This window comes from Aquila chrysaetos, chromosome 7 (assembly GCF_900496995.4).
Source record: "Aquila chrysaetos chrysaetos chromosome 7, bAquChr1.4, whole genome shotgun sequence".
In the NCBI taxonomy this organism is placed as follows: domain Eukaryota; kingdom Metazoa; phylum Chordata; class Aves; order Accipitriformes; family Accipitridae; genus Aquila; species Aquila chrysaetos.
The window spans coordinates 30,602,507-30,620,215 of record NC_044010.1 but is presented as its reverse complement, the minus strand read 5'-3'; the positions used below and the strand labels follow the sequence as shown (position 1 = coordinate 30,620,215).

Sequence of the window (17,709 nt, the reverse complement as noted above, 5' to 3'; positions counted from 1 at the left end):
ATGTGGGACTTGGGTGGTCTGGTTACAGGAAGGTGGTTCACCTAATCAAAATACAGAGCTGAACCACAGCATCCTGCATCCCCAGAGGTGTAGCCTACATGGTCACCAGGACTACAGTCATGTCCCATCCTTCTGCAGGTCTGATGGGCAGGGAAATAGTAAGTGGGCCAGGTGTAGGGCTGTGTTTAGAGTACTTGGCTGGGATATAAAAAATAGAGGACCTAATTCTTGGGCCAAGAAGGAACTTAAATTTGAGTCTTCTTTCCAAGATCCCAAGTAAGAGTGTCCTAAATGGTGGGTTGTTGCCATTTTTAGGGATTAATAACATTCTTAATTTTTCCTTTTATTTTTGTTCCCTTTCTCCTGTACACTTCTCAACCTAGAATGAGAAAAATGTGTCAAAGCTTCAGTGCAACTCTGTGGCACAAGAAAAAATTCTTGCCCAATTGTAGTCTTCATCTTGTGGGTATTTATATATTTTCTATGTGGAGCCTGAAAGACTGTTTTCCTCTAATTTCTTTACCACAAGGTTTCATGTTACTGTAACTTTTCCTGTATCTGAAACCTGCTAAACCAGCCTCACCTCAAAATTATTTGAAAGTTGTTTTCTTTTCTTCTCACTTTCTCTGTGAATGCAAGCTGTCCTTTCAATATTTGCAGCCCCTGTCAGCTGAGGAACATTAATCCCTCTTCACTGAACATAATGTCTTTGCATTGTCTGCTAGGTGGTGAATTAACTAGAGAGGTACTTCATCATACATAAATCCATTATTAATAAAGCAAGAAAAGAGAATTTGTTAATACTGTTGTGGAACTTTTTAGATTTTGCAGCATAAAAGATGTGCTTTAACTGATGCAAATGGTTACATGTAAAAAATTGTGTATTACAGCATGTTCTCTCACATATTGCTGGAAAATTAAAAAAAAAAATTACTTATTTGACTAATTTTTTTTCTTGTTTCCTTCTTACTGCATCCGTAGTTTCAGAGCAATCATTACAATCAGGTATAGTATAGTAAATTAAGCTGTAAATATCTGAGCAGCTATTGTTCTTCTCTGGCTTTTTTCTTGTGCCTGTTTGCATAATATTTGGTTGCGGGTTCACATTTTCCTAGTAGTGTTTGGATCTGGCATTCCTGTGCCCCAAAATCCCTTAATCCAAGAAAAGCTCTTTAATACAAGAAAAGTGAAAATATAAGGGGTGAAAATGTTGCAGTTTTGCTTGGGTGTGAGTTATGAAAAAAGGCAACCAATTCTTGGGGTTTTAGTTTTGCAAATGCTGTATTCTAGCTGTAGAGGATTTTGCTTTTTTATCTGGTTTGGGAGTTTTTGTATTTTTGTTTTGTCTAAATGTTTTGTTTAGGATAAGAGGTAAAATTCTTCAGTACAATTTGTAACTTCATCTTATCTGCTGTTAGAAGGCTTTACCTGCCTGTGTTCTTGCATGAGACAGACTGATTTTGTAATATCTCTGAGCAAATGTTAATGTTGTACTGGAATGATCTGAAATAACATGCTGACGCTTGTGTTTTGTGGAGCAAAAGTACAGTCAAAACCACTGAGGTATGGTTACCTCTGCATGTGACACAAAATGAAAGTATTAGAGCATCTATTTAGGTAAAACTCTTGGTGAAGAGGCCTGAAGAAGGAACGTTAGCTCCTAATCTTCTACTTTGAGACATTGCAGTAATATCTTGACCAATGTCTGTGATGTTGGGCTTAAAATATGAGAGGTTGGCTTTGGAGGATTCAGCAATACTGTGAACATGAAGAAGTGATACATAATAAGAATAATGTGTAAGGATGAGCCAGATAGAGGAAAATGACCTGAAAGATCTCTTCAATTTAAGAAGCTTCTGAAAACTCTTATTATTGTTGTGAGTTAGCAACATAAGCAACATAATGCCTTTGAAGTTTGTTTTCAAAATTTTCTGATTCTTAGTGGAAATCCTCCTTTTTGTGGTAACTTAAGCTGTTTACATGAAGCTGCTCCATTTGGGGAGATGTGATATACACATATTCCATATTTTTAAGGGAGAGCTGCGAGTACTTGTCAGCCGTGCAACACTTCATCATCTCCTTGTTCCTGGAAACTAGTATTTAAAATAAAATATTTCTAATGCTGTTATGTTCAGATTTTACCATGTGTTGAGAAAATTTAAATGGCCATTTCTGAGCTGTTGACTTAATAGGGTTCATTGTGCTACCTCTTGGAAGTAGGTTCAGTGAAACCAGATCAGGTGCTTAGTTTCTGGGTGAGAGGAAAAAAGTATGTTCTTAATACCTGGGAAGTCGAAGGGAGAGGAGGAGGGAAAGAAACAAGGAAGCTCTTAATAATTGTTCAGACAAGCCTCCTGTTTTAAAAGAATAGCGAAGCTGTGCACAGTATCCCCTGAACCTGTGCACTTGGGTAGTAGCTGCTAGACCCAGGTATTGAAGATTGACAGGGAAGGATCCTCAGAAGAAAGCATGAGGATTTGTTGTTGGCTAGATTGTTGTTCAAATACATCTGAAGTGTTTAAAGCCTCCCCCCCTCCGCCCCGTCCTTGGAAAACCACTTCAACCGTAATCTGTATTTTTGAGCTTTAAATGGTTTTTCCCTTTACATTCGTCTCAGCTTTGCTTTTTCTATTAGTGTTTTACTGTATCTACTTAACTCTTACTGAGTACTTAAATAATGAAATCTGAGTCACAGGTAATATACACCTGAAATTAACTGATTCACTGGCATTTTGTCAGTGTTAAAAACTGTTTACTGGAATAAACAGTCACATTGTCATTTATGGCGTTACCATCTAGACTATATCAGCCTAGCTTATAACTCATGAAGAGTCATACATGTCAACTATTTTTTAACTTCCTGATGTAACATTTCACTGTGGGTTTCATCTAAATACAAATTGCATATATTGAAACGTATCTACAGTAATTTGGATGTTGTAGTAAAATAGTTCAATCAAGTTCAGTTGCACAGAATATCCTACCAAGAATTTTAAATTGATACTCCCTTTGTAGAACTGATTTCCAAATGTGTGCCTGCCTAGTATGAACAGCAGTTAAAGTATTTTTGCTGCAAAATAACAGAAAATGTAATTGATGGGATCTTTAACATTGTAGAGTGAGACACGATTTTGTTGAAAAGATAAATAGCTAGAAATGTGTAGGAAAATAATGTATGCGGGAGGCTCAGGAGCTCTGAAAAACAATTGGCTCACTCAGTATTTTGGAAAACATGAAAATTTCTTTTTTTTTTCTTTATTCTAATTTAGAAAAAGAGTCATTCTACAATTTAGAAAGCTTGTTAGTTTTAAAGGTATGAATTTCATGTTTGTAATAAGCATGTTGTCAGTTTACTTCTAAAGTTAGATTCTATCCTGGTAAGATTTTTCACATTAGGCATTCATGACAACGTCAGGAGTTAAATAGGCAATAATTCAATTTTGCAACTTTTCTTAAAAGCTGCTTGGTAGCAAATATGAACTATTTGGAGTAACTATTTAAAATTAAGCTGAAAAATGCTAGATTTGCAAAAGGAAAAGAAGGAACTGAAGTGGAGAGAATAAAAGTCCAAACCCTGCTCTTAGACTTGCTCAGGGTACTACGAAGGCTAATCTGTGCAGATCTTCAAAGCTGCCTGTGATGCTATTTTGGGTTCAGCTAATCCTTTGGATGATTTGGGTACTTGTATGTATCGTGGCTACAACATTTCTTGGATTGGTTTCTGTTCAGTGATCAGGTGCTTGGGTAGCTTTTGTCCTTGACCCTCAAGGGCTTTTCGGGCATTTGGTGGACTTCTTGACTTGACTGTTACTTAGTGTGTAGATACATTCAGAAGTAGACTCGGTATTTCGCCCTCACCTGAAGGCATAAAGTATTCTGTTGGCTCCTTGCTGTTTTCTTGACTTCATTCACCTGGATTATGATAAGGAAAGCATGATCCCAAGCATAATCTGCTTGTAGTACCCCAAGGAGACACCGGTCAGTTCATTGTCTTTTATATGTGATTGGTTCATATATGGATATATGATTGGTTCAGCAGTGAAAGAGTTCACAAACAACAAATGCAATATATTATTTTCTTCTATTGTTTCCAGTTTGTTTCAAAACCATGAGGGCTAGAGAATCCCTGATTTTTGTTTTAATTGGGTAGCCAAGATTCTGTAGCAAATGTAAAGGTGGTAAACTTAAAAAGAATAACTAAAAAGACAACAACAGCTCACTATTCATCCTATTGTGGGGATTTGAATGAAAATATTGTGCCCAGTAGATGACCATTTTGCAAGACAGCACACAGTGAAGGGAAGAATTCCATCTAGTAATGTTTATATGATTCTCACCGAGTCTTATAAACATGAGAGTATTCAAAATAGGTAAATTAATATCATTTAGGTAAAGTACAATGCAAACAATACTGTTTACACCTGATGCAATTTTCATTCCACTGAGATTAAAGAAAAAAAGGAGCGTAATTTTAAAAAATATTCAGATCTGTTTTTTTGTGTTAGGAAATATATCTGTATGAGTATATTATGCAGCCGATTTGTAAAGGGACTTTTAAAATCTCTGAAACTCTAGTGTCTGACCATTGAATAATCTTTTTTTGTTTTTTGTTTCTCACAATGCCCTTTACAGATGGGTCATTACTCTCTGTCCCATCTGGCAGATAGAACCAAGGCACAGAGAAAGGCTGGTGTGACAGAGAAATTAGTTTAATTGTTTCGAATCCTAGCCTACTTTCCTCACTAAAGCAGAATTCTAGGAATTCAATTGACCTAAAAAATAATTCAGATTTGTGGCTTAAATAGACATACTCTAATATGATAAAATAATGTACCTTATCTATTTTAGTAAAGGTAGTATATCAGTCATTTTTACACTTCTAGAAATTAACATATCTAAGTTGTTTTTGTAATGGAGTCTGAATTTCATAAATGTAATCCGTGAAAATGAGGTAGATATCTCTTGGCATGTATGAAAAATAATGGTTTCCATAGAGAATCACAGATAGGGTGAAAGAATGAGAGATATTTATAAAACATTGAAATTATGTTTCTTTTATATATTATTTATATATATATATTACTTTGAACAAATTACTACTGTCTTTCATTCAGTCAGTATCCTACCCAGATAAGTAATATGTCTGCAAATGTACTTTCCCTTGTGAAAAGCTGCATTCATCTTGCTTTCACAGTTTAACTTTCTATATGTCTGTGCATGGATTTGTTGCCATTTTTTTAAGGGAAAGATCTCATTGCCAAGTTTTCTGAAGAAACATTCTGTATAAAAATAATGTCTTTTCAAATGTTTTTGCAGCATCTGTAAAAGTGCTAAAGAGTATGTGTGAAAACTTTTATAAGTATGCAAAACCGAAAAAAATTAGAGTCTGTGTTGGGACGTGGAACGTCAACGGGGGGAAGCAGTTTCGAAGTATTGCCTTTAGAAATCAGACCCTCACTGACTGGCTTCTAGATGCACCAAAGTTAGCTGGTATTCATGAATTCCAAGGTAGGATTTGTATTCTGTCAATTTTTTCTTGAAAACTCTTGAGTTTCATAATCAGATCATAATCATTAAAATATATATATGAGGTCTTGGTTCTTAAATTAATTATAAACAACAAACAGCTTTTTTAATATTTAAATGCAGATCGCAAAAGCAAGCCTGTTGACATATTTGCCATTGGATTTGAAGAAATGGTGGAGTTAAATGCAGGAAACATTGTGAATGCCAGGTAGGTGGTACAATCTATACAGCACTGGTTTAGTTGATAATCACATTTTTTGAGTAAAATGTTATTGAAAAAAATTTTTTTTTTTCCTGTTTTGTAGTGGTTGGGATTAGCCTGGATTAATTTTTGACTGTATCCCAGTTCTCTGCCAGTTTCTGTGCCAGGGTTGCAGACTTAATCTCAGCTTTCCCTAGCAAAGCTGTGATCATTTAGATCATGTATAATGTAATCTCAAGGATCCAAACAGTCAGTACTTGACCATATTTTGGATCGCACCTTCAGCAGCCCCTCAACTTTTCCCTTCATTTAACACTTTGAAGGAATTTACCTCCAATGCTCATAGTGTTTTGCAGTCTCTGTGCCCTCCTACTGCTGGGAACAGCGAGTCCTGTGAAATTCCTTCCAAAAGCATGTATTGTTGGTATGCCTTTATATAGTGTCTTGCATCAGGTTTTGATCTGTATAAAGAAACGCTTCCTTCCATACTGTTAGTTTTCGCTGTCATTCCATGTATTACATGTATATATTACCATGGAGTTCAGATTTTTCACCCCTAGTGGAGTAGGTTATGAAGATATATTTTTACCAGTGGAGGGTGATACAGTGATGAAGTCTTTATCTGTAGTCCTAGGATCATATTCACTTTGTCCATTGTTTTGTCTGCCTGTTTTGCATGTTTTCTGGTGTTTAGCAAGCTTTAACTCATTGGAAGAAGTGTCTAAAGCGTATAACGCTGTTTAGCCTTTGCACAGGCTTTTGTCCTGAGGACAAAGTGGCAGTTTGTCATCCCCTAATTTCATACTATGTCTAGTTAATGCCGTTTCCAGGTCTGATATTTTTCATTTATATCCAATGCTAGCTCTGAAAACCATAGTCTATTAGGTCTCCAAGGAAGTTTCTTCTTGATCTAAGACCATGGACATCTTTGTTTTCCAATATTGACTGAGCTCTAGGCGAAGGAGTAACTCCCTAGAAAAATTCTTAGGTTTTCCTCCTCTAGTCTAGCCTCGGAAATACAGGAAAGATAGCCCTGGCTCGTAACACTGTCTGTGGTGTTGAGAAAAGTGAGGCAGCATTTTATGAGGCTGAATTTGAAATGATGATGTCATGACAGTGTATAGCCTGTGTCTCTGCTAGGAGACATTTGAGCACCATTCATAACTTGGCTTTGGCTTACTACCCCAAGGTTTAGTTAACATTATTGTATGAAGTTTATTCACCTACCTAGATCAACAGTTTAGAGACCTGCTTAATTTGATTTATTTTAAAACTGGCATTTTTAATCTCACTGCTAGCACAACCAATCAGAAGCTCTGGGCTGCTGAACTGCAGAAGACTATATCAAGAGATTACAAGTATGTGCTGCTGGCTTCTGAGCAGTTGGTGGGTGTCTGCCTTTTTGTGTTCATCAGGCCCCAGCATGCTCCTTTTATCAGGTCAGTGAACACACAGCTGTGCCCAAGTTGGGTTGGGTCACCTTCACTTTGCTTTGTATTGCAAGCTAACATACAAGTGTACTAAGAAGCATACGGGGCTCTAAAAGAGCTGTTCCATCTTCTGGGGTACTAGTTGCTTAAATTCTTTTATCTTCGTTTTTAAATGCCTCATCTGTTGCCATGAAAGCTTGAAAAGCTGAAGGGTTATATTGTTACCTGCTCAATAGCTGTTGGCACTTTTAAAAAATAGCCCCGTGGCCTTACTGCTGAAAGAACAATGTGAAAATGTTCTCTTATCAACATAATGTCATAGTCAGACATACTTAAAGCTATTAACTTCTGTGCCATTGTATTTGAAGGTTTAATAGATGTTTAACTCTTTTAGGGATGTTGCTGTTGATACTGTAAAGACTGGCATGGGAGGAGCCACTGGAAATAAAGGTGCAGTAGCAATTCGGATGTTGTTTCATACATCCAGTCTTTGCTTTGTCTGCAGTCATTTTGCTGCAGGGCAATCACAAGTTAAAGAGAGAAATGAAGACTTCGTAGAAATAGCTCGCAAGCTCAGTTTTCCAATGGTAAGCAACAGTGTTCAAATTCCATAACGAATGAGAAGTTAAACCCTTTGAGCTCCAGCAGTGTCATCCAAAAGCTCTATTTATTTTTTTTCCCTTCCCCAGATTCCTGTGGAAATCAAATTTCCTTGGGTTAGAGGTCTCAGTTCCCACAATTTTTATTAGAATTGACTGCAGAAAGACCTTTTCAGTGCAATGACTGATAGAGATGATGAAGCATGAATTCACTTGCATTAGGCATCAAGGATTTAGCCTAGGAAAGAGACTTTATAGATTCCTGACATGTAGTAGAACTTTTATAGGCACCGGAGTTAATCAATTATGAGAAAAAAATTCATGGGAAACAACACAATTTTCAGTACACAAGAATGATTTTTGCTAACTCATTTTAACTTCTTGTTTACTCATTTTTGTCTAGTTGGATTTTACAGTTCTGTACCATATTCTCATAAAGGATTATCAAACACCAAGTAAATACTTAATAATTTTATCAGTGCAACAAAATGCTTCCTTGAGACTTAGAGCTGTTTTAAATTTTGTACTCAAAATGTCCTTTGTTAGTTTCTATGGCATTGTGCAGGAGTCTGACATCTTATTTTACAGGGTTTTTTTATTTCTAAATTTGTCCCCATGGTCATGTTTCAGTTTATCTTGAAAGTACTGTGTTCTTGTGGTCCCCAGAAACAGTCTCCTAAATGCTGCTGTTTTAATCTGCCAGTGTATCTGCTTTGATTTACTTAAGGGCAATGGAAAAATCAAAACAAAGAGGGAAGTAAAAGTTCTCGCTTTAAACCCTAGGTTTTGTTTAAACTAACAGAGTTAGTTGGCTCTCCCTAGCCATGAAAATTGTTTGTAGCTGAAAAGTCTTCAATTAAATCTGAATAAGAAAGCCCTCTATTTGCAGTTTGTCAGGATATTGTGCCACAAGATCCCAGGGTAGTGTTTTCTTCTCCTTTGTAACCTCTTTGTGACACAGGTAGCAGTCATCATCTTAGAGCAGACTTCTAAAACGGGAGTAGAAAGATGAAGAATTTTAGAATCCAATTCAGATGATTCATGTTTCTTTAGAAATGCAAACTACATAAGAAAAGTTACTTCTTTCATATTCTATATGTGTGAAAACCATACAGTTGGCTATGTTGTTCTGACCATATGAACACTAACTACTAGCATGTATTTCAGTTGTGGTCATCAGCTAGAAATATTTTAGAGATAAAAACTGAACTTCTACATCTGGAAGTAGTAAATTTGTCACTTGGTTGTTTGTAACTTCATTGTGTGCTTCTGTTTTACAGGGAAGGATGCTCTTTTCCCATGACTATATCTTTTGGTGTGGTGACTTTAATTATCGAATAGATATTCCAAATGAGGAGGTTAAGGACCTAATACGACAACAGAACTGGGATCCCCTTATAGCAGGAGACCAACTTATCAATCAGAAAAATTCTGGACAGGTATCTTAAAAATATTACCACACTTAAGAATACTTTATTTTTCTTTTTGGCTTTAGCAATTTTCTGTGGTGCTTTTGTAAATCTATATCCTCAGCATGTTTTACTTGCCACTTTTGTCTAGGTAGTGGTATAGAAGGGTGGGACATAGCAACCTTTAGTAACTTATTCGTAGTAACTGACCTGAAGAGGCAGTGATACAAATACAGTGACTAGCTGCAGGAGTGAGGTTTTTCTTTCTCTTCTGAAAAAAAAAGGTAACTCTATCATCTTTTTAGAACTTTATGTTGGAGTTTACCAATTATAATATTTTTCTTTTTATCAGTGCAACTATTTAAAAAATATTTATAGAAGTTCTTTTGGTAACGTTACTGTTTACTTTAAATTGCTGCAGGTCTAACGCTGTTACTGTCATTCTGTTGGAAAATGGAATAGTCCAAACAGTAGCCTTTTTACTTAAAAAGAAAAAGAGCATGGAATAACAAAGTCTGACAAAGCTTCAGATTTTAGATTTTTAGGGTTTCTTGGGAGGCAGCATGTAGCAATTAAAGGAATATTGGTAATTAATCAAATTTTGTGTGAAAGTGTGTATTCTTCCTTTCCAGCTTTATGTGGCAATGCTGTAGATGGTAAAATGAGAGACAATCCTCTGTTGTTAGTTTGTCTGCTTGCCAGCACTTTGATCATAAGCAGTGTTTTTTCTGAATTAGAGTTCTCTTCCATTTTTACTGGTGTCTTGTGCACCAGAACAGGAGGAAAAACACTTGATAATTTTTAATCTGTTTTTTTACATAGCCCAGTTCCTAGAGAGAGATGTACGTTCAAATGGGCAGACAGCATGATTGTCTGTTAATTCGACCAAAACAAGAGAGGTGTAGAGGTCTTGGGGACACTTAGAGCAGTTATAAAGCTGGAAAGATCTATGGAAACTACTGGAATATGAAGAAGACTCAAAATAGTCTCCTGACTGGGGAGAAGAAGGTGTAGTATTGCACTGTTGGGGTAATACTGCATTATTTGGAAGTGGCTGGCTGGGCAGCAGGGACTATCAGCTGGCTAGCGAGGGTAGTTCCACGATTGTTGCATGTAGCTGTTAACAGGTTTACTGCTGTTCAGTAAAGGTGTTTACATAGCAACTTTCTTTGTAAAAGCAGGTTAATAAATAATTACCAAAGACAAAGAAATTAATAAATTGTCTCAGAAGTTGCGGATCTTCTGACATTCTGACATTGGTCATCTGACACTGATTTTTAAATTGACTGGATTTCAATTTATATGTCCAAGAAAAGCAGGCTAGCCTGTCATTTGATGCAGACTTGACTATTAGACCTAAGTTAGAGTTATATTTTACAGATTTCTGATGTGAAGGTAAAACTGCCCATATAAGATTAAACTCAGGACTGGAGCTGGTTAAGTTAACTAAAGGGTTTTAGCTTGTGACTAGTTTAAACACTTAAGGAGTTAGCAAATCTCCTGGCCTTCTAGGGTCTTCTGGCTGTATGTGTTTATGTTGCAAAGTACCTAAGGGATTTTTTGATTCCTTTTAATTGGCTCTGTATCTCTACATACCGTACATACTCTTGGCAGATAATTTCACATAATATCTATCTCTTTTTATTCCGTTTTCTATTTGCTTGAGAAGAAATGGCGATATTATCTCTCTAATCTTTCAGTTCATATTGAATGTATTGAGGACTCTTTTTTTTTCTTTTTCTTTTTTTTTTTTTTTTTCCTTCACCCCCCCTTAACTCCTATTTATTGGTGGGGCATCTTGTGTCAATTTGGGGGAATGCTTTGCACGTTCAGGTTGGTACGTAAAATATAAACCTTAATTCCAAACTTCTGCTGACACATGAGCATCTAATCAACTAATTGCAGTACTGTGGACAGCATCTGTGTTCTCGATGACCTCAAGTTCTGAACGACATTGGAGGAACAGTAGGTTGCTTATGAGCCTGGGTTTAAAGATGCAAATGTTGGCATAGTTCTGTTTAATGATGATCTGTCTGGGTCACTATTTAGTCTTAGTGGCAAATGTAGAATGTTTTCAGCAGATAAAATTTGGAGAAGGATTCATATTATCAAATTACTTTTTTTTGCTTTTTTTTCCTTTTTTTTTTGAGATGTGTATACAGGTTTTCACTGTTAGAAAAGAGAATTCTGATTAGTTTCAAGCTGTTTCCCATCTGTTTGTGTCTTCTAGCATGACACATAACTGCTTTGTTTCTTACAGATTTTTAGGGGATTTTTGGAAGGGAAAATAAATTTTGCTCCTACATACAAATATGATCTGTTTTCTGATGACTATGACACCAGTGAAAAATGTCGCACACCAGCATGGACAGATCGTATTCTTTGGAGAAGAAGAAAATGGCCTTTTGACCGATCAGGTTTGGGTGCTTCCTTAAGTTGTTTAAAATATTGTTTTAACTGGCTTATAGAATCCATTTAGTGACATTCACAGTGGCAGTGATTTTGAGCATCTGTCCCTGACTTTGTATGAGACACAAAGCTTATAATAGTGTCTGCAGTAAATACAGTGACACTGAACAGGGTCAAGAATCAGATATCAGTTACTGATATTTCGGTAGTACAAAAGTAACTTCTGTTTTTTTCTGTAAAACACTTGGGTTTGGTTTACTTTCTTTTTTCTCTTTTTACAAATAGCTTATTTTTTAAAGCATATTCTTGCAATCATGGTGTTTTTCCTCTTTTGTTTTTACTAATACTGAATGTAGCTGAAGACCTGGATCTTCTGAATGCTAGTTTTCACGATGACAGTAATGTCCCTTATACATGGAATCCTGGTACTTTATTGCACTACGGAAGAGCAGAGCTGAAAACATCTGATCATAGGTTTCAGTTTTATTTTATACATTACTTCCTAATCATTGAAGTTTGTTATTGTTACATATTTTGTTGCTCAGATACTCTGCTTACAGGTTTTTCTTTTGTATTTTTTTCTAAGACCTGTGGTTGCATTGATTGACATCGACATATTTGAAATTGAAGCAGAAGAGAGACAAAAAGTTTATAAGGAGGTGATCGCAATGCAAGGACCACCTGATGGTACTGTAATGGTCTCCATCAGAAGTTCTTCAGCAGAAGAAAACTATTTTGATGATAACTTGATTGATGATCTTCTTCAAAAATTTGCAACCTATGGTGAAGTTATACTTATAAGGTTAAAAAGACTTTTTACTTTTAATCTCTATTCCTCTTCATTGTTCCCACCTATTTCCTGAATAAAGTTACTTTCTTAGTGGGCATTTCAGTTACGATCTGCTTCATTTTTAACGTTTAGATTTCACTTTTAATGTCTTTACAGTTGAAAATCAGTTTTACATACCTGTATGTGTCTCAGTTTTCAGACTTCATTTTCCCAGATACTCTTTATTTTTGAGATAGAGTATCATACTGACTTTGTCAGAAATCCATCAGAGTTAAAATTTGTCATTTATGTAATTTTATACAAATTTTATATTCTAAAATTAGGTTAGTAGTTTTAAATGAACTGAAGATGAGAGGATCCCTGTGGATGTTGCATTCTCACTAAGCTATTTATTGAACTATATAAGTGTTGTGGTATTTTGCTTCGGGGTTTTGGGGTGTTGTTTTGTTTTTTTTGGTTTTCTTTTCAGAAGACTAAGAGCATAGTCCCAAGTTCATAGTGTGATGTAATGTGGAACACCTAATACAAATATCTAACCTGTAGCCACACAATTACTATTGAACATGTAACTGTAGTCACATAATTTTTAAGAGGACAGTGCTTCCACTGCATGATACTTACCTAGTTCTCTTTTGCTTCGTTTTTCTGTTGCAAGTATACATTCAGTTAAAACTTATTAGCCAATTATATATATTTTAAGGAACCTAAAAAACCAATTCTTCTCCACCAAGTAAAACATTGAAAAACCTTTAAGATAAGAGCCTTCAAAAGTTAGTAGGTAGGATAAAGTATTTTAATTATTGTTTCCAATGGACTTTGCAGGTTTGTGGAAGACAAGATGTGGGTAACATTTTTGGAAGGAAGCTCTGCTTTGAATGTTATGAATTTGAATGGTACTGAGGTAATGTAAAAATTACTGAACTTTTGTATAGCAAGATAAAATCCAGATTTTTAAAGAATACTAGGGTGGGTTGGGTGTTTTGTTTGTTTGTATGTTTTTAATTCTTAAAAGTTTTTCATATTCCATACTAGACTGTTACATCTAATCTTTTTTTTTTTTTTTTTTACTTTTGATAGCCATGTAGCATTATGTTGAGTTTCAAAAGCCAGCAGAGAGAACTACCAAACTTAATTTATTTTTAGGAGGAGGACTGTTACAGAAATGAAGATCCCATATTGAGGGGCATCTTCATCAAATGAGCGATTTTTAATATTTTTTTTTAATGATTTAAAAGCAGAGTTTTTAAATTAGTTCATAATACAAACTCAAGATATCATATTTACAGCCTGCAGTTATTCAAAATTCAGCACTCCTGTACTGCAATCACTTTAAAATGTCAGAATTCCAGCTCTCATTGATTTCTGTAGGGTCACTATTTAATCTTTGTAAAAATTTTAATTTTTGTGTTCAAATTTTTACTGATCTATGTTCCTGTTAAGACTTAGATCCTGTAATGTGATGTTTGCAGGTGGATCCTTTCATCTGCTGAGAGCTTCACTAGCAGTCTGTGCAGGATAGGGGCTCAGTGTCATGTGTCAGTCTGCAGAATGAAGGCCTGCTGTTTTATCAGTCTCTAAAAATTACTTTATTCATGCAGTTTATAAGCAAGTCTGGTTTTTTCAGAGTAGTGTTTCTGTCAGAATAAAGAAACCAGAAGCTTTCCTATTAACTGAAAAGGAAAATCCAATGAGACAAGTTGTTAGTTTTTCTTTAGAAAAATATTAAGTAATTGTAATTAACAGCTTAAACTACATAAATATGCTTAATTACCAAAATGAAGTGAAAAGCATAATTATTTTTGTCATGTGTCACTGTCATTGTTTAGTCCCAGAAATTCTGATAACTTTATTTGTGATATTTTCAGTATTTTTTTTTCTTTTTTTCTTTTTAAATCTAGAATGCTGAATTTTAATGTACCTACGCTTAACAATTTCTGTTTTGTGCATACCTTTTTGGCAATTCAGCTACTAGGAAGGATTATAAATATAAGCTTGAAAAATCCAGATTGGATCAGAAGTTTGGAAGATGAAATGAATCTAGAGAAGATTAATATTGGGCTGCCTTCATCGACAAGCTCCACTTTGCTTTGTGAAGATGCTGAGGTTACTGCAGACTATGATATGGAAGGTTTGTTGAAATAAAGTATTCCTCATTTTGAAATGCTTACAGTCCTAAATAATGTGGTTAATTTAATGCACATATCGGTACTTTAATTTAACAAGTTATGCCCATCTAGAACAGATAAATTAGAAATCCCATTATTTCCAACAGTGTCTTGACAACTTGTTGAGCAGTGTCAGTTTCCATTGTATCTCTAGGTTTCACTAATTTGCTGACATTCTCTTTATTCTTCTCACTTTATCCTGTGACCTACCCTCTGAAGGTCACTTAATTCAGGCAACTTTTAATGTTCATGGAGACACCCTATAAGCAGGATATACACAACTTCAGAGTGCAAAGCAATTATTTTTCTGCCAATACACATAATAGATTAATAGGACTAATGAGCTTCTATGCTGACCACTGATATGCTTACCACCCCCAAGACGACACCTGGTGAGCCTTTGACAGGCAGGCAAATATGTGTTCAACCTCTGTTGCTTCTTGGAGCAGGCTGATCTTCAGCATTGATGAGTTGCTGTTTTCAGGTTCCCTGGTTTTTATCAGTTTTGGTTTTTCCCTGAAGGGTTTTTGCATCTTTTCATGTCATACTTTTATAGCAGAATCCTTAAGTTGCTGAATATCACTGTTGCAGCAATTGTGCCTCTGCTTTTTTGTTTTTCTTTACTTGCATGTTTCTAATCTATGTCCTTTGTCACAGGTTATTTTTTAATCTGTTAATTAAATTTTATGAAAGGTCTGCTTCAATCTCTTCTCTACATTAAAATATATTCTTCTTATATCATTGGCAAGTAAAACAGCTGTTTTTCAAACAGCAGCAAAAAACCCACACACACCTTACCTGCTGACATTTTCTGTGTGTATTGCATTTCCACATGTATTTTACATGGTTGGTTTTTTGTCAGTTCTTGAACAGATGTACTTTCTAGGTGTAGTCATTGTGTCTATGTTGATTTATTCTGAGTAGCTCATTTGCTTTGAATTTCTATCCAAGCTCCTTAGTGGCAAACATTATATTGCAAAAGTTTCAAGAAAAGAGATGGCAGCTATATATTCTGGAAAGAGTAGACTAAGGTTTTTTTGTACAGGTATTTCATAAAGGAAGATGTGTATTGGTAAGGGTACAGATACAGGAAACCTGTATGAAAAGTTGAAATTTGCATTAGTCTTAGTGTCATAAGATACTTCGTCTGTTTTCCAATGCAGGTAGGAAACAGGACTTCAACGGTTTAGACGCCTGTATGATTGGTTGATATTATTAATAGTCTTACATGAAATGGTATGATCCCCTTAAAATGTGACATCTCAAATCCCACAAGACTCTTAAATCAAGAGCTAAAATCTAATTAGCAGCCTGTTTACTCTGTTACTGCTGAGCAGTGCAGAGCTGAAGCTGGAACTTCTGTAGATTGTGTGTCGTTCATGTACCTGAAGAGAGGGAAGCGTAGAGGTTATGGAAGAAAGGATTACTATGGTCTTATTGGAGTGTGATGTGATAATTGTCTATTTTAGGCATTTTGAATATCAACATAAAAATATTCAAAATTGACAGTTTATTTTTCAAAGGCACGTCCACATTGAACCTTTTTTTTAAACATCATTCCACCTTTTCAAACAGAAGGTATTAAAAATAGCAGATATCTTGAAATCCCGTGCCCAGCCTTACAAAGAATAAGTGAAGCTTGCCATCTATTGCAAACCAAGGAAATAATTTTTGCAGACGTCTTCTTTGTAAAGCTAATTGCTTCTTAGACTAAGCAACATTGCAGTTGCCACACTATAATTACCTATAGTATATATCTATAATACATATTGTGCATTTGGAGTATTTTCAACTGGGTTGAATACATATGCGTTCTTCATGTGTAATTTCATGATGCAAGAATCATATTTTGGTTGTTGAGCTAATTCCTTGGAACTTGAGGGCTTTTTGCAGAAAATTCCATGCCCAGAATCAGTTTATAATTCCCCCACTTTTTAAAATAAGTAACTATTGTTCCCTTTATTTTACATGCTTTTTCTTTTTTGGGGTGGGGTTTGTTATTTAGGAGACATTGATGACTATAGTGCTGAAGTAGAAGAAATCCTTCCTCAGCATCTACAGCCAACTTCAAGCTCTGGTCTTGGAACCTCCCCAAGCTCTTCACCGCGTTCCAGTCCCTGTCAATCACCTACGCTGTCAGATGGACCTACGCTCCCAGTGAGACCAAGCCGAGCACCAACAAAAACTCCTGGACCACCTGTTTCCACACACAGTGTGTATTACATTGCTCAACTGCCTCTGTTACTACTATACAATCTGGCAGCTCTATGGCCCAGTGGTAGAGTACTAGCTTATAGATTATGTTTAATAGAGCTTTAGATTAGTATAAAAGCCTATTCTTGTCATTATCTAGCTTTTTACACATAAGTGGCCTTGGGCAAATCACCTCATTCTTTGCGTCTCAGTTTTCCTAATGGGCAGCGGAAGAGCTTTGTTTCCCAAGTCTTATTTGGAACACTGTCCACTGATCTACGCTACTGCAAACTACCTAACTTGCTCTAGTTCTTTAGCATTTCATGATGAAAGAGACATCTCAAAAAGTTGCGTGATTAATAGGCTAAGTTGATTAGTTTGTAACCTCTGTTCAAAAATTCTGTTGCAATGTGTCAGTATAATCCTAGTTCACTTTACTCATACTCTTCAAATACAGCCCATTTCAATTAATGCTCCTGTCAGCTGTAGTATGTAAATTGTAATCAGCAGATTTGTAAATTGGGTGTATAATATGAAAGCTTCTGTTTAAACACAACTTTATTTTAGTGACAGAGTGGACATTTAGAAATACAGTGTTTGGAATGGCTTCTAGAACAGTTTATTTCAATGTAATTTGGAGTAACTTTACAAAGACTGCTAGAATGCCTTCAGAATTCCCCCTGTAACTTTTTTTTTCCAGAGCGCTTAGTTCACAGATAAGGGCCAAAATCAAAATTTGGAACTCTGCAATGTGTAAGAGTGTTCAGGATTCCATGAAAAGCATATACTGATTAAAGCATATAAGACAAAAATCTGCGCTTAGCAAATCTGCTTCTTTTCACCATTGGTTTATTCCTCTTGTTTTCCCTCTATCAAAAACTTCTGTATCATTGTTTCCAGGGATGGGAACTGACTGTCCTCTCTATGAAAATAACTTGCTATTAGAAAAGCTTTACTGTGATTAAAATGTACAAGTGATTAATTTT

At 35.6% G+C, this 17,709-nt stretch overlaps 1 protein-coding gene across 16 annotated transcripts in view; it reads left to right on the top strand.

Moving 5' to 3' along the window:
• Nucleotides 1–17,709, top strand: part of SYNJ1 (synaptojanin 1) — a 68,871-nt gene that overhangs the window by 30,497 nt on the left and 20,665 nt on the right. For 13 of the 16 annotated variants that reach the window (XM_030019410.1, XM_030019403.1, XM_030019402.1 and 10 more), the window contains exons 13-24: nucleotides 982–1,005; nucleotides 5,317–5,508; nucleotides 5,650–5,734; nucleotides 7,027–7,167; nucleotides 7,553–7,745; nucleotides 9,038–9,196; nucleotides 11,427–11,583; nucleotides 11,932–12,049; nucleotides 12,162–12,377; nucleotides 13,188–13,266; nucleotides 14,331–14,493; nucleotides 16,536–16,742. In XM_030019410.1, the coding sequence (XP_029875270.1) occupies nucleotides 982–1,005; nucleotides 5,317–5,508; nucleotides 5,650–5,734; nucleotides 7,027–7,167; nucleotides 7,553–7,745; nucleotides 9,038–9,196; nucleotides 11,427–11,583; nucleotides 11,932–12,049; nucleotides 12,162–12,377; nucleotides 13,188–13,266; nucleotides 14,331–14,493; nucleotides 16,536–16,742 (1,734 nt within the window). The remainder of the gene's footprint in view (nucleotides 1–981; nucleotides 1,006–5,316; nucleotides 5,509–5,649; nucleotides 5,735–7,026; nucleotides 7,168–7,552; nucleotides 7,746–9,037; nucleotides 9,197–11,426; nucleotides 11,584–11,931; nucleotides 12,050–12,161; nucleotides 12,378–13,187; nucleotides 13,267–14,330; nucleotides 14,494–16,535; nucleotides 16,743–17,709) is intronic. The other 3 variants (XM_030019409.1, XM_030019411.1, XM_030019414.1) reach the window with 1 other exon arrangement.